Source organism: Ailuropoda melanoleuca, chromosome 14 (genome assembly GCF_002007445.2).
Source record: "Ailuropoda melanoleuca isolate Jingjing chromosome 14, ASM200744v2, whole genome shotgun sequence".
NCBI lineage: Eukaryota > Metazoa > Chordata > Mammalia > Carnivora > Ursidae > Ailuropoda > Ailuropoda melanoleuca.
Window position 1 is genome coordinate 93,581,438 of NC_048231.1, and position 23,277 is coordinate 93,604,714.

The window sequence follows — 23,277 nt, forward strand, 5'->3', positions numbered from 1 at the left end:
AAACATTTTGTTTCCTCGGCAATGTGATGTAAAATTAGATGGAAAAGAGCCTCTTTATGATATTTCAAAAAGACCGCCTTTCTCACACCAGAGAGAATGGTAGTCATATGGTTTTGCGTCATGAGCTGGTGAAGACTTTGGTGAATCGTTCTGGCATTCCTCAGTTTTTAACTCCAGGCAGAAAAAGACTAGTCACTAAAGAGTTAAAGATTGGTTCATAACTCATGACGAGTTGTAACATACCTAGGAGGAGCCATCGAACTCTACACTTGATGAAATCAGGTTCTGACAGCCTGTTGACCCAGGAAAGCCTTCTGGCTTGCCTTGAATAGCAGCACTGCCAGGTGAATGGCCTCCAAAATTCCTTCGAACTCTAGCGTTACTCTCTGACGCTTTAAGTTGCTGATATTAGGGAGACTGACTTTCTTCACTCCAATGAGATTATGTACGCGAAATCACAAATGATGTTTGGCACGTAGTAGGTGCTCCATGAATTCTCACACCCTCCTTAGTGATTCATTACATTAACTTAATATTTAGCTACATTCAGTGGCAGGTTGCATCATTACTGATTGACCAATCACACCACACAAAATTTTTAGGCTTGTAGGGCACAGTCATCTGTGGTCAGATCTTTGTTGGATTATTTGAAAGGATAAACAGATTCAATCCTAGATTAAAGATATTCGAACAAACTTTGAATCTGCTCAGGCACTCAGAAGCCCTACGTGGTGTGAATATTAGCAGCAAGAGCGACAAGCGTGACAGCCTGAAATCCAGAAACCCAGGCCAAAAAAAAAAAAAAAATCACTCTGCTGTAAATGTAACTAGTATCCTTTTTGAAAGGTGATGCTGGACAGTAGTCATGTGAAATGATTACTGATCCACTAGCCCGAAGTATTAACTGATGACGTGTTAAAAATTTCCAACCTCCCGTAAATTCTAACCAATGGTGAAATTCAACTGAAAAATTACGGTTTTTAGAGTTTTGTGGAAGCATTTAGAGAAAAAACCCACACACATTTTTCAAATGAAATAGTGAAGAGAATTAACAACATATTTGTTTTCTATGTTCACTATTGAAAATCGAGAGACCTTCTCGACGCAGCTGTGAATTTCCATTGGACAATATCTTGCCTTATAAAACTGGCTTTTACTTGTTTCATTTATGCACTAGCTGCATAAGTAGCTTATATTCTCTATATGCATATGTGTATAGTATAGATAAGCAGCTTATGTTCTCCATAATGGCTATATCCCCACTTTAAAAAGTTTTCTTTTGAATTTCCCTAACATAATCATATTTGTGGGGCTGGGGCTCAGAAATATTGTTGTCTGACAAGAAGTTAGAAGAGGAAGACAAAGCTTGTCAAAAAGGCAACCAGGCCAGAAAGGAGTCCTCATTCTATCCCTAAATCATGTCAGTTCTGTAAGTTTTCACTCTTTCTCACTTTCCTCTGGTTTCAACCTTTGTTCCTGATTCACAGACCCCCATGTTTATAGTTGTAAATGAATCAGGATTGCAGAATGTTAGAGCTAAAAGCAACAACAGAAGTTTTATCTGGCTCAGTTTTATTTTATTTTATTTTATTTTTTAAATATTTTATTTATTTATTCAACAGAAATAGAGACAGACAGCGAGAGAGGGAACACAGGGGGAGTGGGAGAGGAAGAAGCAGGCTCACAGCGAAGGAGCCTGACGCGGGGCTCGATCCCATAACGCCGGGATCACGCCGTGAGCGTGAAGGCAGACGCTCAACCGCTGTGCCACCCAGGCGCCCCTATCTGGCTCAGTTTTAAAACTTCTGTGGAATATGTTTGTGTGAAAACTTTATTAAAAGCCTTATAAGAAAAAGAAGAGGGAAGGAAGGAAGGAAGGAAAGAAGGAAGGAAAGAAGGACAGAAAGAAGGAGGGAAGGGAGGGAGGGAGGGAAAGGAAGAAAATGAGGTGTCTGGACCTCTAAAATTCCTTGAGGAAATAAATAAGGTAAATAGAAGAGCAGGCTACTTGATGTTGAGGCAAAATTAGACAGACCTTCTGGAGATGTTGGCACAAGAGTTGATCAGTTCTTTGCTTCCTTGCAAATCAGTTTTCTTCTAGAAAGCACTCCCCATTCTGTCACTCTGTCAGTAGGCCTTAATAATTTCTACCCACTGATTGGTATTCAGCTATTCTAGTTGATAAATTAAATAGTAACCCCCATCTCCACCCCAGGGCTACAAAAGGAAAACAATAACAACAACAAACCATTTATAATAGCTTAACATGCATTTTGCAGATCCTATGTAATAAGTCAAAAAAGGTCAGAATAATATAGAAATTAGACTATAAGAGAATGTCCAAGACAATGGTTATATGAAGTAAAATGGTTCTTTTCTTCTCACTCTGGTGTAGGGATTTGGGTTGAAAGTGTGGATCATATATTAGGATGAAGCCTCTAAAAAGAGACCCAATTGGAAATAGCAAAGAAAATATAAACATAGTAAGTTAAATATTTAATTTAGTGGAACGTATAGAATATGTGAAGTTGTTTAAAAAAATATATATCATAGATTTGTCTCCTTCTTTTTTCCCCCTTTAATCAATCAATGACAATTTTACCCTGGATTCCAAAATGGCACTTGGATAAGTGCCATTATGGGAGGGGCAAATTTCATATATTTCCATTCCTGCTGGGGTGTGGATTGAAACTTACCTAACCAGCTGTTAGCAGCAACTCTGAAGGCAAGAAGGTAAATGCAAGCATTGCCTAATATCATTTTTAACAAAGAACATTACATTGGAAAATAATAGAAACCCAAAGGAAATTTGATTGAAACCAAAGGATATGCTATTTTTATTAAGTCAATGTCTTTTAAAAAAGAACAGTTTGTTTTACAATATGTTGAAGTTTTTGTAAACGTGGCAATACTTGCTGGGAGATATTAGCAACCTCTGTCACCCCATTTGGCCTCCACGTACCCGGTCAGATGTCTGGTGTGTCTGATTGATTTTCTTAAAAATGTGGATGTTTGAATAATTTTATAAAAATATTTACATCCTTGATAGATTGTATTTTATCTTTTTATTATTTCTGTAGTATAAAATGGTATAATATTTAGAATATCTGTATTTTAAATAATAGGAGCTTACATTTCTCTTTTGTAACTTAAATTGGAAATGCTCTTGATTGCATCTTTCACATCTATTTCTCTGTTTAAAGATTGTTTGTCATTTAGTTAGTTAGCTTCAGCCAGGTCTGAATACCCGTTCTAGCAGTGTAGCATCGACCTGTGTAAAGTTGGAACTTCATTCTTGGGTTATTAATAGCTTTGTGGGAATTATGAAAATTATAAGACATGAAATATTTTGGAGGTATAATTTTTTTTTCTTCCTACTGTATAGGAAGAACAATTTCTCCCAGAATGTTTTGGGTTGTTAGAAAATCTGTCTCATCTAAACTTTTACACTTTCACCATAAAAGAAACCAATTTTAAGAAGCGAACCATTTCTAACGCAGTAGAAAATGAATCGAAGTTGATTCTGCGAAGTTGCAGCTCTATTTATTGATTATAGCTGTCTGCAGAATGTATGCAGAGCGAGTATGAAATACTGAATCATCATCTAATATTTCAAATATTAGAATTATTTTAGTGCAAAAGAGGCAGATGTTAGCAAATAAAGCCATAAAAGCTTCTGAAATGCTCTTATGTGCCACTATTTGTATTCTTTATTGATGGGGTACAAAGATGAATGTAAAACTCGGAACCAGCCTGCAAGAGAATTATGCTTTGGAAGCAAAGACAGAAATATAAAAAAAATAATTACCTCACAGAGTGATAAGGGAAACAGAAATACGAACGTTGTGTGTTTAATGTCTATGTCTATACCTACGCTATGATTGCAAGATTGGAAAGAACGTGGAAAATAAAGGTAATTAATTTGCCAATATTGTGGGAACAAAATTCAAACTTACGTGCAGATGGCAGAATATCATCTGCACGATAAGTTTGAATTTGAGAACCAAAGTCCTTTTACTTCATTAGAGGTTAAATAATGAATCACTTACTTGGAAAGTGGTGTAGACAAAAATATGATAATGTTTTTATTGATATCAAAGTGAGTTTTTTCTCTTTTTTTCCTGAATAAAAATTGCCAATTAGCCCCTCCCTTTAAATTTGTGGTCAGTAGGAGGTGATATTTGGGACAGTAAGTGTGAAATGACCTAAGTCAGATCTAATTTGGGATAAAGTCGTTTGCAATCATGGAATTCCAACCTATTTTTATGATACATTTGCATAGGTTTCAGTGCATCTGAAAAAGATTTTTGAGTAAATTCTCAGTCTAGAGAAGCAAACCCGTCAGCAGATCAGAGGAGTCTTGGAAGGACAACCTGGGACCGGAGATGCCCCTTAGCAGTGAGGTAGTTCAGAACAGTCCCTGATGGGTGCTCAGTGTTGGCCATTGGTCAGAGACACCAACAAAACCAATACACATTTTATTATTTTATTATCATTATTTTACCTTATTATTTTCTTATTTCTTTTTTTAAAAAAATATTTTATTTATTTATTTGACAGAGGCAGCCAGCGAGAGAGGGAACACAAGCAGGGGGAGTGGGAGAGGAAGAAGCAGGCTCCTAGTGGAGGAGCCTGATGTGGGGCTCGATCCCAGAGCGCTGGGATCACGCCCTGAGCCGAAGGCAGACGCTTAACGACTGCACCACCCAGGCGCCCCTATTTTCTTATTTCTTGTAAGAACACTTCCTGTCACGAAGCTGTGCGGTGGGTTACTAGAGACATGGTCTTGCAGAGCACAAGTGTTGTCCGCTCCAGAGGGCAGCATGATGTAGGAGGAAAGAGGGTGACCGAACTGACAGATTTGTTGACCAGTTGTGTCACGTAATGATTGGATGTAAAGTGAGGATAATTTCTAATTCACAGGATTGTTTGAGAATTAGAGACAACATTTGTGAAATGCCAAGCACATGGGAGGCAAATTAAACGGTAGCTATTATTATAAAGTCATTGTAGGTGGGGTAGTGCTAATTTCTTGAGATGAATAGATTTTTGAGGGCCCTTGCTATTTTAAAGATTATTTCAAGTCTGTTTGGAAATAATGATGACTGAAGTAAATCATGTACAAGTGTTTCAAGGTGTAGCTTATTAAGCAGCAGCTTACCTCAGCAATCAGCCTTTGCTCTCAGACTTGCCAAACAGTAACTTCTTTGTGTGGTGGATGTTTTCCAGAGCGGATGTAAGTATCTCCTGTTAAGTCTTGGGGAACGTCCTAATTGCATCTGGAGACTGAATTTCGTTTTGAGAAGTTATTCTTCGATTTTCCATGTAATCTTAGTTCTTGTGTTAAACACAAATGAATTTGCAGTGCTTTAAAATTTGCTGCCATGCTTTGTAATGTATCTAGAGTACATTTTAAAACTAAACGTTAAACATATATATAAGATGTATGTCTAAATATATATACACATAAGTAAATATATCTTATATATTTAGTTATATGTAACTATATTATCATGGTCTCTTCCCGTACACCTTCTTTCACTCAAGTTTGTGCTTATGAGATCCATGTTATTATGGTGACTATAGTTAACTCAGACCCATTGGTATGTATTCCATTGTATGTCTGACCCACGAGCTGTTTATCTTACTGATGATGGACATTTGTCTTGTTTCTGAGTTTGGCCTATTATGAAAGTGTTTCTATGAACTTATTTATACACACCACTTGAAAATCTGTAAGTTATTTTGCTACACACCTCTGAAAAATACCTGTTATGGTTACATTTTAGTATGATGGTGATTAGATCTCTACTTTCCATTTATTGCTAAGTAGGTCCCATTTGTAAATCCGGTGGATTTGGAGACTGGCTTGGTCATACTATTTTCAAATTAGTAATGATGTAAAGGGATTTTTGATGAGGAGAAGACAACTGACCTTAGAGCTTTTTTTTACTTTACTTTATTGTTTGTTGTGATAACATAACATGGCTTTTACTGACCACCAAAGCTTCTCTCTAATGAATGAGAACAGTGTTAAGTAGCTTTAAAAATGTTGAAAGTATTATATTTTTAAATTGCTTGCTTGAATATTATTAGAGGAATACTATAAGTCTTTTTTTTTTTTTTTTAAAGATTTTATTTATTTATTTGACAGAGATAGAGACAGCCAGCGAGAGAGGGAACACAAGCAGGGGGAGTGGGAGAGGAAGAAGCAGGCCCATAGCAGAGGAGCCTGATGTGGGGCTCGATCCCATAACGCTGGGATCACGCCCTGAGCCGAAGGCAGACGCTTAACCACTGTGCCACCCAGGCGCCCCCTAGAATAAGTCTTGATGAATGCTGTTTAAAAATTTTTTCTTACGTAATTCTCTTCTGCTTTCTCCATTTCTTTTTTTTTAAGATTTTATTTATTTATTTGAGAGAGAGAGAGAAAGCGAGCATGCATGTGAGTGGGGGGAGGGGCAGAGGGGGTGAATCTCAAGCGGACTCCCTGCTGAGCACAGAACCTGACATGGGGCTCGGTCCCATGACCCTGAGGTCATGACCCTGAGGTTATGACCTGAGCCAAAACCCAGATTCCGACATTCAGTCAAGCGCCCCTGCCTTTTCTATTTCCTTTTGTAAATGAATACCAGATTCCTCGGTGCCCTTACCCCACTGAAGCTGTTTCTGTTGCAGTGTGTGCTCTCTGAGACGGTGGATTTCTCAGAGGCAGAGATCGGGTCTCATTCAGCTCATCCTTTTATGTGCAAGGACTACTCTTGTGGGAGAACTTTATAAATGGTTATCAGGTAATTAGGTTACTGTCAGATTTAGCCAGTTTCTAATTTAAAAACAAGCAAAACGACAACAGCCCTCTGGAGGTAATTACCGGATGACATTTTAATCAAGTTATTAAATGCTCATTTTTCTATATTTTAGAGTTTTATATGACACTGGGAAAGATTCTCCTGTAGTAAATGCTTACATGCAGTCATCCAATATCAACTGCAGCTTTTAGGCTGTTCTTCTATGACGACCATTCTCACCCCTCCCTTGGAAGTTGGGGCAGAGTTAAGCTACATAGACTGTAATGGCAACTTAGAACCAACCCACGGGGTAGAACCCGATGAGGGTCAGAAAGGAGAATTTTTTTGCTGGGTGAGGACATAATAGTGGTTGGAGCCAGGTTAGGGAATGCGTGAAAAGTTTACAAAATGTAGTGTAGGTTCCGTGTTCTTTAAGCACCAGTCGGCAGAGAGAGTTTGGGGGTGCACTGAAGCTCCCACAGTGAATAAGGGTAGTAGCCAAATTAGAAAAGGGCACAAAACACAGTCTGTTACAGTAGAGAGCAGGCCTGGGCATGGCGAGGTCTGAGGCTCGCTCTTCTCCCGGCCAGCTATGTGCTTGTGTGCAAGTCACTGCTGCTCCTGGCCTCAGGTTTTTTAGTCTCAAGGAGAAGGGAGTTGGCCTGCATGAGCCATCGTGTCCTTTCCATAGTAGGTAAGACTCCAGTGGTTCAGATCCGGGCATGTCATGCCAGGAAGGAACACCCTTCCCCTCTGATGCCGTCCATCAATGGCATTGCAGTCGGGTCCTGGTCGGACTGGCACTGACAGTTGCCCTGGCGTGTCTCCTGCTCCACACAAGGACTGGAAGAAATTATGACAACCCAACATGAACATTTATGGCCAGATCAACCACAAAGCAGAAACGGCTTCTTAGTTTCCCCTGGGACCTGCTCCTTCCAGGGGCCCTCCTGTACCCCAGACTCTAGATGGAGTCAGGAGCTGCAGCCTGAACCAGAGGACCACCTCTAAGCCCTGAGAATATTCAGGAACATGGACCCAGGGTCGGGTCCCTCCTGATTTCTGGAGACCCCCACAGTTTGCCCTGAACCCAAGACAAAGGCCCCTATCTCCCAGGAAGTGGCAGTTCCCAGATGAAGTGTCCTGACCCCTGACCCACTGGGGATGATCTGAGAGGATCTGAATAAAGAGAACTCATCCCCTCAAAAACAAAAAACAAAAAACAACAGGGTAAAGTTGAGCAAACAGCTGGAACATTTAAAGAGCTAGGTTGGGATCATTCAGTTTTCAGTCTGCATCCCGTCTTTGCCTTGAGTATTGTCTCTAATCTTCTTTTATGGTAGTGAATAAATAGCCAGAGTATCTACTGCTTTTCTTTTGGTGCCAAAGATTTGTATCAAAGAGCAACCTTGGTTATATGACCAAGGCTTTAAAAAATATGAGACTACTTTTTTTTTTTTTTTTTAAAGATTTTATTTACTTATTTGACAGAGAGACAGCCAGCGAGAGAGGGAACACAAGCAGGGGGAGTGGGAGAGGAAGAAGCAGGCTCATAGCAGAAGAGCCTGATGTGGGGCTCGATCCTGCAACGCCAGGATCACGCCCTGAGCCGAAGGCAGACGCCCAACCGCTGTGCCACCCAGGCGCCCCAATGAGACTACTTTTTATCCAAATTTTATGATTTAACACAAGTCTGTGCAATCCCTTTGGCTCAGACCACCTCGAATTTATCTGATTTCTCTACTTCCTTAGTAAGTTTGTTACTGAAGGGCTAATGCCAGCCACTATCATAGAGTGAACATGTTGGATGTGAAGGTATTTTTCCACATTGAAAAAATGTAGATTCCGGAAGTATGAAGCATTAGTGAATTTCCAGACACGCTCAGGACATATGTTTCTTGGAAAACACCTACCTGGACCCAGCTTTACCAGCACAAAATGAGAAATACATGTCATGTACAAATTTGGCAGGAAAAAAAATGTAAGCGTAAAAATGGAATCTAAGCTGGACATGAGGAAAACACCAATATATAGCGGGCATGTGTCAGCCTGTCCTACACTAAGGGCAACTAAGTAGAAATAGTAGATACAGCAGAAAGAGCACTTAGTTTAGGCTAACATGTGTGATTTGATTCTTCGATTCTTTTCTCATCTATAAAAAGGGAATTAAAGTTGTAGGGTTAAAGGTAATATATGTAAAAGATATGTTGGCACATTTTTAAAAAGGTATCTAAAACTATCTTTTTGAATTAGGTTTTATGGAAAAAAAGCCAGTGTTAAGCTGGGAAGATGCTAAAACCAATGTACACAATTCAATTCAATGCAATAATGATTTCTTAATGCTTTACTATGTGCCACATGTCTGATGATAAAAAACACAAATAAGGGGGCTTACATTTCCATCTTGGAAATACACAATATCCATAGACAAAAAGACAAAAGAGAAAACATTTCTTTTGGGATGGTCCAAGGTGAGATCTATGTAAGATTTTCTTGATTTTCTTGATAGTTCTGGAACAGATTATTGGTGAGGGGCAAGGAATCTGTCCTAAAGGAGTCACGCCCCTGCTTTGGTTCCATATCACCTGTGGTTCTGTACTGTCAAGAGAAAGTATTAAACCTAATGACTTCTAAACTCCCAACATCTTTCAAGATCAATGCTCTCTTGAACAATAATATCAATACTGACCGGAGCACCACCTGAAGGCCTGCAGGTTGCATGTGGAATGAGTCAAAAGGAGGTGAGAAGGTGACAAAGACATGGCCCATGACAATTTGCTGGGTATCCTCAGTCCTAGGATGTTGAGGGGAAAGTACTGGCAAAGGACTTAAGCAGAACCATGTATAGCCTGTTGTAGAAGGAGGTGGAATAAAGTTTTCTTGGTTGGTGACTTGACCATGGGGATACGGTTGCCTGTGACTTTGTTTTACCTGAATAATGCAAGTTCTGCCACAATAAAATTGTGTCTCCCAAAAACATGTTTAAGATCTAATCCCTGGTACCTGTGAATGTGCTTTTATTGGGAAATGGGGTCTTTGCAGATGTAATCAAGTTAAGATGAGTTCTCACTGGATTAGTGTGAGCCTTAATCCAATGATTGGTGTCCTTATAAGAAAGGGGGAATGTGGACTTGCACAGAAGACACAGGGAAGAACACCATATGAGATGGAGGCAGATATTAATGGTGCCTCTATAAACCAAAGAACACCAATGGTTGCTGGAAACCGCCAGAAGTTGGGAGAGAGGCAGGAAACAGATTTTCCCTGGCAGCCTCCAGAATGGACCAATCCTGCCAACAACTTGATTTTGGACATCTGGTCTCCCAAACTGAGGGAGAATAAATTCCCTTGTTTAAGCCACCTAGTTTGTGGTAATTCGTTATGGCAGCTCTAGGAAACTAATTCACATCACTAAATGAAAATAGACCTCTGTCTGTATCAATATCAATATAGATATCAATATCTATATACCAGGATGATGATGACCTTAGTTTTTGAGTTTTTAATAACATGTTGAATCATTGTATATGATTATATCTCATGTATTTAGCATGAGAACTGTTTATCTTTCTCTGATCATCGTGTTTTCTCCCTCTCTCTCTGTTTTGTTTTTGGTTTTAGACTGCCGTCAATCTCAGGATGGATTCTCTTGTGGCAGCCAACACCCAATTTTGCTTTGATCTTTTCCAGGAGATAAGCAAAGATGATCCACATAAAAACATCTTCTTCTGTCCTCTGAGCCTCTCGGCTGCCCTTGGCATGGTCCGCCTGGGGGCCAGAAGTGACAGTGCACTGCAGATTGACCAGGTGTGAATCCAGTATCTGTGGGTCCACTCTCAGAGTCAGACCCTAGTCCGACGTTGGCAAGCCACGCTGCTCACTGCGCCCGGGGCCTGGGGGGAGGCTGCCCCTGCCCTGGAGCTTTGATTTACATCCCACCTTGCTCTCTTTCAAGGCCCGGTTAAACTTTCCCTCCTTTATGACACTTCTTCAGCCTCCCCAGCCTCATAGCTTTTCTCAGTCACCTTCTCTGTCTCTGTCTGCATGTCTGTCCCCCTTTCACTCTATAATTATCCATACTGATATCACTAGCAATATTTTTTTTTAAAGATTTTATTTATTTATTCAACAGAGATAGAGACAGCCAGCGAGAGAGGGAACACAAGCAGAGGGAGTGGGAAAGGAAGAAGCAGGCTCATAGCAGAGGAGCCTGATGAGGGGCTCGATCCCATAACGCCGGGATCACGCCCTGAGCCGAAGGCAGACGCTTAACCGCTGTGCCACCCAGGCGCCCCACTAGCAATATTTTTAATGTCTATGTGTTTTCTCTCTTTCATTCCATGAATAAATATTTAGTAAGCACCAGTTATGTTTCCAGTGGCTAAAGAAAGATCTTGGCATCTTCCTTGACTTCTCTCTTTCTCTCTCACTTCACATCAAACTCCAGCAGGCTTTTCTCTTGATATAGATCCAGAACACAGGTGCTTCCCGCTGTGTCCCTGACGTCTGACCCACCACCATTCTTTCTAACCTGGAGGCGACTCCTCATGGGCTTCCTTTCTTCTGTTGACAGTCCGTTGTTCTCAACACACCTGCCAGGAAGATCCTTTAAAAACCTCAGTCAGATCCCATTTCTCGTCTTTTCAAAACCTGAATTTCCAATTTAGCTAATGATAGAAGCCCAAGTCCTTACAGTGGCCGATGAAGGTCTGGTATCTGAATTCCCGACAACCAGGTGACTCCCTTTATCACCCTGTCCCCTCCCCACTCCTCCAGCCACGCTGGCCTCTAGTGGTAAGCATGCCCACTCCTGCCTTAGGGCCTTTGCTCCATTCCCTTTGCCTGTTGGCTTCCCCCTCAGATAACTGATCTATAACTTACTTTCTCCTTTAGGGCTTTGATCAGAGTTTACCTTCTCAACCAGGCCTACCATGACCTCTCAGTCTAATGCTGCATCCTGACTCCTAACCCCATAAAATTCCCTCTTACCCTAGCTACTTTCCCCTGACATGGCATTTTCCATCTTCCAACATAATGCATACAGTAATTCATTACTGTGTGCCTCCTCTGCTAGAATATAATCTTCCAGATGGCAAGAATCTTTGTCCTAGAACAGTGCTTGGCTTATAGTAGCCATCCAATACAAATCTGTAAAATGAACGAATGGATGTGACAAGAACAATTCCCCAAATTATCTATAGGCTCCCGAGGTTGGTCTTATAACTTCCCTGGATCTTGCACACAGCACAGAGGTTATGTGGGGACCCGACTGTTGTTCCTAATATGGAGGAGTTGAATTCTTGGATTAAGGTAGAACGTATTTGGGTTGTTCCGCTTTGTTCATTTAATTTTGGGAATATTATTCCATTAGCAAAACTTAGCTTTAGAGTGTGGTTGGCATCCTCCTGGTCAGGTTTCAGATGTTCTTTCTGCAGGCACTTGGGTTTTGCCTGCCCAGCAAAACTCTCCTGAGCAGTGCAAGATGGGCATTTGTCTCCTACCTTTTCTGCAATGCTCTGGGTAACTTGTCTTTTGCTGTCCTCATTTGCTTGATTGATTAGAAGGTCTAGATCAGTGCTAACACAAATATAATTAAAATCCCATATGTAATTAAAAAAAATTTAGCAGCCATAAGAAAGTAAAAATAGGTGAGACTCATTAAAAAATATATTTTATTAACCCAATACATCCAAAATAGCATATCAATATGTAATCAAACAATTTAAATGAGGTATTTTACATTTTTTTCATACTAAGTCTTCAAAAATCCAATGTGCATTTTATACTAACAGTCTGCCAATTCAATAGCCATGTGTGTCCCATGCTTTTAGCCGCGTGTAATATGCTTTTAGTTTGGTTACATTCATTATTAAATGCGGACCCTGGGGGTAGCATGCAGTGTACTTCCCTTCCATTGCACCTCACAGCCAAGTCAGAAGAAGCATCCACTACCCTTTGAACTGTTGTTGATTGTTTGACTATGGAATCATTGTCCCTGCCACACTATAAAAACGTTTCTGAAGGTGTTCAGACTTCCTGCTCTTCCTGTTGTCTGAGACCCCGTAATCTCGTAGGTACTGCACTTCAATGAATTTTCCCAGAATGAAAGAAAAGAACCTGATCCCTGTCTGAAAAGCAAAAAACAAGAATTGCTGGCTGACAGCTCTCTGGAGGAGCAGAAAGAAACAAGGGAGTCTCCTTCTCCGCAGGTGAGCCACCATGAACTCCTGTCTCTCTTCTTATGACTTGCTCGTTCTGGTTATGCTGTATTTGGCAATGGTTACTTATCCCCAGACATTAGGTCCTGGCTGTTGTCAGCAGCAACAATAATAGCAAGAATGCCATATGACCTGCAATTCTTTTCTGATTGCGTATCTTCTATGCTGTTGGCTGTAAGCTAGTTTCCTAAAGAGTAGGTTCTGGTATCTTCTGCTCATGATAAAGACAGAGGAAAGTCCCATGACTCACCTCCTTTCCCAGGACGCTGGTCCCCAGGACAGATCATGGTTGAGGGTGAAGGGTAGGAAGGGGTAGGAATCAGCTGTAGGAGTCTTACTCCCTTTCTCTACCTTTGCCTGTGTATTTCATGGGGTAATCCACTGGTACACAAAACTTTTATTGGTTGTCTCATACCAGGTGTGGGAAAGATATTCTCCAGGTTAAATATCCCTGTACCTTAGATAGTTTAAGAGGAGGGTGGAGAGAAGATTGTCTTCTTCTTGTATCTTTTTGACTATAGAGAAAAATGAGGTGCACGGGTCTCAAACAGTGTGCACTGCTGAGTCCCCGGATGTATTGTTCCTGGATGACCTTGATACCAACTGAGAGCCGGGATCTTCCCCTGGGACCCCTTCCTGCCCTCCTTTCCTCGCTTCTTCTCAGCTCACTCCCCCCCCCATGGTAACAAAGTGAAATGACAACGCACTCTGGTGGCATCTTACTCTCCTGATCAGGTCACATTTTCTTCCTTCTTTTGTCAGGCCGAGTCTTCCAGGGATGAGAGTGGACTGCTCAGTTGCTACTTCGGGCAGCTTCTCTCCAAGATAGACAGGATCAGAGTTGACTACACCCTAAGCATTGCCAACAGGCTTTACGGAGAGCAGGAGTTTCCGATCTGTCCGGTGAGTTTGGCATGGCCAGGGATTAAAACTATCCTGTGGCATTCTATTTAAAAATCAGTTGAGTAACCGGATTATTCACTTGGCACCTGCAATACAATCCTTTCTGACAGGAGGATGTGCTGTGGACTGGGGGGGTCCCCGGGGGCCCACCTCTTTCTCTCCCACACTGTCTGTTGTCCTTCTTCCAGTTTTCAACTTGAGCAGTTGACGAAAGAGGGTCGTGTGACTAATAGCTTTTGGAGCACGTGTGGGTTTGGTGATGGCCTTCTCTGTTGTGACCGTCTTTCCCAGCAAAGGTGCCTGGTGGACGTTCTTGGTAGCTCTTCTTCCCGTCCCTCCCCACCCCTCCCCCAGCACTTTTCTAAAATCTCCTTTCATGACACCATCAGGCCACCCCTAATAGAATTGTGCTCAGCAGCCCCGCAGTAAAGCAGGGGACCGTGTTCGGAGCCGAAGGGTGCCTGGCTTGTGTCCGTGGCTAAGCAGCGTGTACCTACAGCAAGACGCGTGAGCTTGCTCTGTCCCCGCTGCAAGGAGCCACGTACTTAGCCACGGACATGAGGGCCGTGAGCACAGGCAAATGTGTGATGCTGTTGGTTAGGCTGGGCTGGTGAGGGGGGCAGCTGAGTATGTTCTCTCACAGTGGAAATGAGCTTTTAGATGCTCTTCCTTTTCTTTAACCTGGCTTTATCGAGGTATAAATTCACATATCATACAATTCACCGTTAACAATGTACATGCCAGTGATTTGGGTACCTTACCTTGTAATTGTGTAAAATATAATGTAAAAATTGCTATTTTAATCATTTTTAAGTATACGATTTAGTAGCATTGATCACATTCACAATGTTGTGTAAGCATCACCCAGTTTCCAAAACGTTTTCATCGCTCCAGAAACTCTGTAACCGTTAGTTAGGGTTTTAATTCTTAAAAATAGAGGCATTTTACAGCGAAGCCTCTCAAGTAAGTCCATACTCATGTTCCAGTGTCTCCACAGATGGGCTGTCCAAGGAAAAGGGTATCTTGTAGGAACGGCTTGTGCCCTTGTCACTGTGGACTGCTTCAGGTTTTTTCTTTTTTGAAAATATTTTATTTATTTATTTTTAGAGAGAGAAAGAGAGAGAGTGCGAGCAGGGGTGGAGCAGAGGGGGAGGGAGAAGAGGGGAAAGAATCTCAAGCAGACTTTGCACTGAGTGCAGAGAGAGACATGGGGCTCGATCTCAGGACCCTGAGATCATGACCTGAGCTGAAACCAAGAGTCAGATGCTTAACCAACTGAGCCACCCAGGCATCCCATGAATAAGCATTCTATATCCTAAATTGTCACCATGATGGGTGAAAGGTCTCTGGCTAATTAAGGTTGGGGATAGACGGAGACCACGTGCATCCTGTTTAAATGACCATCTTTCTCATTAGGCTTCTCCGGAGTGCGTCACACCCAAGTATTAGCACGGTTATCTGATTTCATTGTACTGTTTCTCTTTTTTCCAATTTAATAGGAATACTTAGACGGCGTGATTCAGTTTTACCACACGACCATTGAAAGTGTTGATTTCCGAAAAGACGCTGAAAAGTCCAGACAACAGATTAACTTTTGGGTTGAATCTCAGTCCCAAGGTAAGAAAGACCAAACACATTGTAGTTGGTGCTCTTTTCCATTTAAAGGAGTAAAGTCATCAGCCCGGTGTCTCAGATTGCTAGTCTGTCAAGACCAGGTGCTCACAGGCATGGGCCGTGTTCAAAGCCCATTTTGCAGGCGCAAATAGTTAAACGCTTAGACGCTGTGTTACTCCTTTGCTCCATCATAAAAGGGGAAATCCTTTCAGCCGAGCACATGCCAGTGGGATGTTAACTATTTCCATTTTTTTTTTTAAAAGTTCAGTAGAATGATTGTGGAGAGAATCTAGTTATTCAGAGGGAAATAGGAATAATAAAATCCCAATTTTTATCAACTTTTCACTAAGTACATAGGTGTTTTCTGGGTGAAGGGGGGTTTAGAGATAGTGATGAGTAGTGAAATTTAAAATTCAACATAAAATGGAATGATTTTTTAATATGAAACTCCCTTATTTGGCCTTGTCTTGGGAGAAGCACCCAAACTCCAAAATTATTTCTTCTTACTTGGTCCACATGCCACAAAAATTCCCATTCCTTCAAGGTTCCACTCAGTTGCCATGAGGAAAGCATGTTCACTAAAAAAATTTATACTAAGGCACTAGTTAACTCTCCTGGAGTATTTTAAGTATAGGTGATGTCAATATAATCTGTTATTATGGAGTTTATGTGGAAGTCCTGCGGTAGAAAGTTGTATTTATCTTTAAGGACTCGGCATGCATTCAGATAACTGATGGTTTGGTATTTTGCGGTGGGAAAGAATGCGTATGGCAAATGGATGATTGCCTGACCGCATGGGATTTTCCAGTCTGCCTCAGGGCTGTGTTATGGTGGAAGGAGCCTCGGAGCTGGACCAAGAGCGGGAAGGCCCCAGGTCTGATCTCAGCTAGCCTTGCTGATTTTGGACTGTGTGGCCTTCCCTCTCACTAGCTGTAGTGTATTCCTCTCTAAGAAGGGATAACAATACCTACTTCTCATGGTTGACATGGGATGGCAGGAGAGAGGACATGGGAAAGTCCCTATTGAATAGATTTTAATCCTGGCCTAGCATATTTCCATGCATTTTTGTTTATATGTAAGCACATACCTTTTATTGTGATGTGCGCTTGAGATAGGAAGTTTACACGATAGTTCTGTTTCTCAAGGAGATTATAATGTACTCAGGCGGCAGGGTCTGCTTTCAAAGGTAAATCATGGGGGTGGAGGGGGTAACCTGGTGATGGGTATTAAAGAGGGCACGTGGTGTCATGAGCACTGGGTGTTATATGTAACTAATGAATCATTGAACACCGATCAAAAACTAATGATGTGCTATATGTTGGCTAGTTGAACTTAAAAAAAAAAAAGAAAGGTAAATCATGGCATAGGATGTCTAGTGGCAAGTTCCAACCACAGTGACTCAGTAAATGGAAGGAAATTCCCTCAGCGTCAGTGCTTTAGAATGGGTCCCTCTCGGGGTTGAGTGACAGAGTGTCTCTCCCATGTCATGCCCCCCACCCCCACCTCCACCACATCCAGGACTGTGAGTGGGGTAATTTTCTTAGGTTAGTTCTTGAATCAGACATGCCCTAGCCTTGGGGATGGGAAACAGCATTAAGGAAAATCTGTCTGCATGAATACTTCTGGCATAATTCACATTCAGGATATGCTCTGGAACCTTTTTTAAGGTAAAATCAAGGAACTCTTCAACGAGGATGCTATTGACAGCACGACCGTGCTGGTGCTGGTGAATGCTGTCTACTTCAAGGCCAAATGGGAAAAATATTTTGACTCTAAAAACACAGTTGATGCACTTTTCTCTCTAAATGAGGTATGATATTACAGCACATGGTTTTCTAGATATTCCACTCATAATTTCCACTAAGAAGTATGATTTGCAGTGTGTATACTCAACTTTAAAACTTAGGTCTCTGGGTTACAGCATACAAGATAATCAGAATATTTTATTATTAGCAAAAATCAGTACCAGAAGTTCGTTGACCCTCTTGGTGTCAGGCACTGCCCTGAGCATTTTCCATTCATTATTTCACTTGTTCGCTAAACTATTCTTTATGAAAATGGGTATTATGATTATTCCCATTTAGGAGTTGAGGGGAAAGAATGCAAAGGTTAGGTTACTTAGCTAAATTCATGCAATAGCATTCACACCTGTGAGTATTTGTCTCAAAAACCCATGTCCTAAGCCACCAGACTGCAGAATGGATGAAAGGGAAGGTTGGGATCCCAGCCCACCACCTGTCAGCTGTGTTCCTCTTGCAAGCTCTGTGCATCCTCGTCTGTAGATTGGTGACCTCTCACATACATGAGGTGTCTGGGGTGGTGGCCTTCCGTCTGATGGACGCCTATGGAAGAAGTGCTGTTATTTAAAATGTAGATGACTATCATTTAACCAAGGCTCCAGCTGGTGCTGTGGTAGGTCATTCAGGCCAGCGAGGACAAGGGGTCAGGTGGGGCCAAGAGACTGGCTGGGGCAGGCACGGAAGGCAGAAAGTTGGTGGGGCTTATTTCCCCCGGCTGGGCTGTCGGTAGGTGCCTGGATAGACAGTTTACCAAAGAGTGGCCTTGGGAGCTGAAGAACCTATTAAAACCATGGGAAAACAAGGTGTTGGCAAAGGAAGGGCTGACTGATCAGTGGGCAGAGGGCCCTTAGGTTGGATCACTGGTGTGGCTCAGAGCTTCAGTGAAGACTGTCCTCATCTTAATGGAGCCCCGTTTTCAAGAGAGATGGAGGCCATGTGAGTGTGTGAGCTTACTGTGGCAGTCCTGTTACTTTCTATCTTGTCCATCACAGAATGAAAAGAAGACTGTGAAGATGATGAACCAAAAGGGCCTATTTCGAATCGGCTTCATAGAGGAGCTGAAGGCACAGATCCTGGAAATGAGGTATACCAAGGGGGCGCTCAGCATGTTCGTCCTGCTGCCTTCCTGCTCTGCAGATAACGTGAAGGGCCTAGAAGAGGTACATTTTCATTTTCGTGTCTCTACAAAATATTTCAGTGTCAATCTTTGGAGAGTCAATCTATTTAGCATCTACCTGCCTGAGGAAGAATGGCACCTCAGCTCTCAGAGATATCAGAGAATATATAAGGATCTGAATTCAATGAGATAGTTCTTCCTCATTGGTTTAGAAAAGGACAAATGCTAAAAATGTTGAATAGGGCTTTCCTCTCCCATCTCATAGCTCTCTGCAGTTTTTCTCCAGACCAAGGAATTTGGATGTGGAGTGATGTGAGAATTGCTGCAAATGAAATAGCTTTTCCTTTTCTCTGAATAGCCTGACTTCTGGTCTCTTGCTTGGACTAATCTTCTATGGCTCACATAATGACCTGGTAGCTGAACTCTGTTTTTGGGTGCTAGTGCCTTGACAGAGTGGAGATACTGACGCTGGAATAGATTGCTTGTGAGGTGGGAATCAGTGAAGGCTGGAATGCCTCAGCTATATGTTGTTCTGTGCGGTGGAGAGATGGAGACACAGGGAGAGAGAAATACCCAGATAGTGATCTCCATAATAGCCATTATTCAAAATTTATTGTGTTCCAGCACCATGTTAAATACTTTACATACATCATTTTGTTCAATTCCCAGCAAGAGCCTAATGGTATTCTCTCTGTTTTATGGAAGAGGGGGGTTGAACCTCAGAATGTTAAGGTGTGGCCAAGCTCACCCAACTTGGTCAACTGAGCTTGGCTGGGCTTTGACACCCAGACACCAGTCTGTCAGATGCCAGAGGACACAGAAGTCAAATTGTCCTGTGACTTCAAAAGAGGAAAGAGATTTGCTTGGAGGACTTTAAATGAGATCAGAGTAGTTTGAGGCTTAGGGGAGAACCTTGAAGATTGTTACTGGCTGTTGAAATAGACTCGAGCCCTTTGAAGTAATTGGGGTATCCTTTGCAGGCTCATAATCACAGCCTAACCATTATTTCCTTCCTTCTGTAGCTTGAAAGGAACATCACTCATGAAAAAGTAGTGGCCTGGAGCAGCTCAGAGAATATGTCAGAAGAAACAGTAGCTGTCTCCTTCCCGCAGTTCACCCTGGAAGACAGCTACGATCTCAATTCTATTCTACAGGACATGGGCATCACGGATATCTTCAAGGAAGGGAAGGCTGATCTTACTGGAATCTCTCCAAGTCCCAATTTGTACCTGTCAAAAGTTGTCCATAAAACCTTTGTGGAGGTGGATGAAAATGGCACCCAGGCAGTTGCCGCCAGTGGGGCTGTTGGCACGGAAATGTCCCTACCTTCCTGGGTGACCTTTACTGCTGATCACCCTTTTCTCTTTTTCATCAGACACAACAAAACCCAAACCATTCTCTTCTATGGCAGGGTCTGCTCTCCCTGAAAGGAGCACACTGTCTAGTACCCAGGAGCTGGAAGAAAGTGCCAGAATGGTCTCCCCCTGGCATAACATGGGCATTGGCGTTCTTGCTGATATCTAATGCTGACCGAATTCTGTCACAACTCCCAGCCCCCTTCCTCTGGCCACTGGCCTGTGCTTATCCTGATCCTTCTTTCACCCTCTGGCTGACTTTCACCTACGTCCATTACTATCAAAGGCCGTGGCTCCCTCCCTAACCTTTCACCACACTAAGCTTTCAAGCATATAATTCACCCTCTGTGACCCGCACGCAGGTCAATGTAATTGCGAATGGTACTGACTTAAGTTCCCTACCTCCTAATAAAGGAATCCTGGAAGTTCAAGTCATTAGACCATTTCTAGGGGAGGATAAATTCAGAAACCATTTTAACATGGGCGGCAGGAGGAAATGTTTAAATGGAATAGGTTTTGGAAACTCAGCTCTATTTCTATGGTAGTTAAAACCACAGGCCGTCGCTGGGCAAGACGCCCTGCCTCTTCCTTTCCCATCTTCTTCTACTGCATGGAAGATGCCCTGTCAGATGCTTCTCACCTGGGAGAAAATCCACCCACCTGGGGTGGATTTAAGTGAGAGCTCAAGGACCGAAGCCTGCCCCGACCAGCACTCATTCTGCGGAGATCAGGATACACTTTGTGAATCTGACATTGACCTAGGAGAGGGGCAGTGGATTTAAAAATTAGTCTCAGCTTTCCTTATTGAGTCTCTTAGACCATCATCATGAAGCACAATCCTCTGTGTCTTCTTCACCCCCTTCCTCAGAGAATTCTCCTCGTAGTTACCCCTAACTACCCAGAGTATTAGGTGGGGGAGGGGAGCGCAGCACTCACTGTGGACTGCTGGGCTCCCCGACCCCCTGTGTTAGGAGTCTGGCCACATGGACCTATTTCCTCCTGGAGGCCTTATGCCTGGTCATGTCCTGAGAGCAGGCCTGGGTCTGGGCATGATGCATGTGGAAACCTTTGTCAGGAAGGCCCTTGGCTTCATATCAAGCTCTAGTCTATTGAAAGCCAGATGCCTGAGTGTTCAAGACGCCAGGACCTGGGACCTTCGTTCTCTGATGCCTCTGTCTGAACTCTTGATCTCTGCCTTAGCTGAACACTCTGGAATGACTACTAACAATGCCTAACTCAAGGACGTGCACCGTCGTTCCATCAAGGTGAATTTCTGGTGTTGGTCGTGGCCCTGTTTCCCTGCTCTACCCTATGAGCGTCCTCCTCTCAGTTACCGCTGTGTTGGTTAAGTGTGGCTGTGGTGGGTTTTGCAGGAGAAGGTAGGTTAAGTTCAGCTGCTGTCATGCTGGCTCCGGTCCCGCCATTTTCCTCTATAGTAATGATTTCTTTGTGCTGTGAGGGTCAAGTTCCATGTTCCCCATACAGGCTTCTCATGGTCCAAGGTTGGTTGTGGTATAAAAAATTTCTCACTGATAATGTGAGGCAGCTTGAGGTGGCTCTTCCAAGTCTTTTCCACAGAATGCAGTTCCCATGGGTCAAATTTATGTTAGATAATCAAATACATAGTCTCTTCCATGGTTCTTTTTGGGCTTGACGTTTTGAAGATTCCATGCCTGGCCTGGCATCGCTGTTGGGTACTGAGCTGGATAACTATGAGCCACGTGAAGGTTTGGCATTGTCTGGTGTTGCTTATGTTCTTATTCCTTTCCTTGATAGACACATCTTCTCGTTTGAATTGGGATCTCTCAGAATTTTAATCACAAAGGGAAAGTGTATCTATTTACAAAAATGAGAGTGATATTCTTAAATCTTTTTGTGAATCAGTAAACTTACCTTTTACTAATCTTCAATTGATTAAAATGTTTCTTCTTAGTAAATAAAGCAATTTTGTCTTTAGTTAAAATGTGTACAGTATTTTATGTGCCAACTGACTTTTTTAGTGACATAAACCTAACTTTAAATCTTTCCAACCCAAAATATAGAAACACATAATCTATAAAACTAACCATTCATCTCAATTATGTCGGGAAGACATATCTTGTGCCAGAAAATCTTTCCCAACCTTCCACCATAATTACATATGAAGGCATACACAAAAGATGAAAGGTTCCAATGATTCTAAAATCTAGGAGTGATAGCCAATGGATCCTCAAACTTGGAAGACATTTCTGCTGACTGCAAGTTAAGAGTTGGATGGAAAGCCTCATCAGGGGGTTCCCCGTATGGTGCCGCCCCTGTGTCAGTCAGCTTTGTTCCCTCCCATTACTGCCTCCCCCAGAGTTCAGAAACACAGAGCTCTGCCAGCTTAAATTCCAGACATCCATCTCCTTTATCCTTGCTGTGGCCTCCTACCTTCTTTCTTGCCAGTTTTTTTCTTTCTGCGGCCATTTGAAGACTGAGTGAAACTCCCCCAATAGAATGCACGGGAAGGTGAAGAAGGGTATTGGCACTTTCTGCCCTGGGCAGTATAGTCTTCACAAGGAGAATATTTTTGGTGGGACAAGGACAGAAAGAACCGTGGTGGCAATGTTGTTGGGTGTGTATATTTCACTTGCACCCTCTGTTTGGAGTGTCAGAGTCAGACGACACAGGGAGGACAGCGTTCTAACTTAGTTCAGTGGAACTACAGTAGATGGAAGCCTATGAGAAACTGGGACTTCTGCTAAAATTTAGGAGCTCTTGATTCTTCCTTCGTGCGCCAGTGAGATTGACCCTTTAATATGGCAGCCAGAGGCAGAGAGAGCACGCAAGTCCGTACTCTATAAGTGCTAGAAAACTAGCCAGTTGTACAAATCCGGGAAGTGAACTCCTCCATTTCTAGTTCAAGATTCCCTCCACCCAGCAAGGTTGACAGGTAGGACAAATGAGGCAATGTAGATTCCAAAACAACTGATTCATTTCCTCCGACTACAGACATTCTGGGAAGAGAACCACTACTGTGTCGTACCCAACAGGCTCTCTAGCGCCCTCCAGGTGACAGGCTTTGTACATTCTATTTTATTTCAACTCGGGCCCTCCTTATGATTCCAAACATTACCTAATGCATCTTTCCCCCTCACACTCCTCCCCAGGTTTTTCCTGTGCTGGAGCGAGCCAGAACATGTGTTGCTTCACCCTGATTGCTGTTTACTTCTTTTGCATTTGCGTGTGTGTGTGTGTGTGTGTGTGTGTGTGTGTGTGTGTGTGTTTTAAATTACAGTATCATTAACCTTAGGTGGAGGCCCTATGATTGGGATGATGGGTGAGGAAGCTGTGCGGTGTCTCAATGGGTTTCTTGGCTCCATAGTTGAATGCCAATGTCAAAGTGTTCTTCATCCAAATTACTCGTGTTGTGTTCTTGTTTTCATAAATCCACTGTCTTATTCTTTTGGGTTTTTTTACACAATAAATATAACACAAGATTATATTTAAGAGGCATACCTC

The 23,277-nt window shown here is 42.4% G+C and overlaps 1 protein-coding gene across 3 annotated transcripts in view; it reads left to right on the forward strand.

Annotated features, from left to right (window-relative positions):
- SERPINB12 (serpin family B member 12) overlaps positions 1 to 21,757 on the forward strand; it is a 35,847-nt gene extending 14,090 nt beyond the window's left edge. For 2 of the 3 annotated variants that reach the window (XM_034643005.1, XM_011222778.3), the window contains 7 exons: positions 10,410 to 10,595; positions 12,863 to 12,997; positions 13,769 to 13,909; positions 15,409 to 15,526; positions 17,191 to 17,333; positions 18,315 to 18,482; positions 19,462 to 21,757. In XM_034643005.1, the coding sequence (XP_034498896.1) occupies positions 10,410 to 10,595; positions 12,863 to 12,997; positions 13,769 to 13,909; positions 15,409 to 15,526; positions 17,191 to 17,333; positions 18,315 to 18,482; positions 19,462 to 19,866 (1,296 nt within the window). In that variant the 3' untranslated portion in view covers positions 19,867 to 21,757. Of the gene's footprint in view, positions 1 to 9,509; positions 9,530 to 10,409; positions 10,596 to 12,862; positions 12,998 to 13,768; positions 13,910 to 15,408; positions 15,527 to 17,190; positions 17,334 to 18,314; positions 18,483 to 19,461 lie in introns of those variants that run through there. The other variant, XM_034643006.1, reaches the window with a different exon arrangement.
- Positions 21,758 to 23,277: the final 1,520 nt, after the last annotated feature.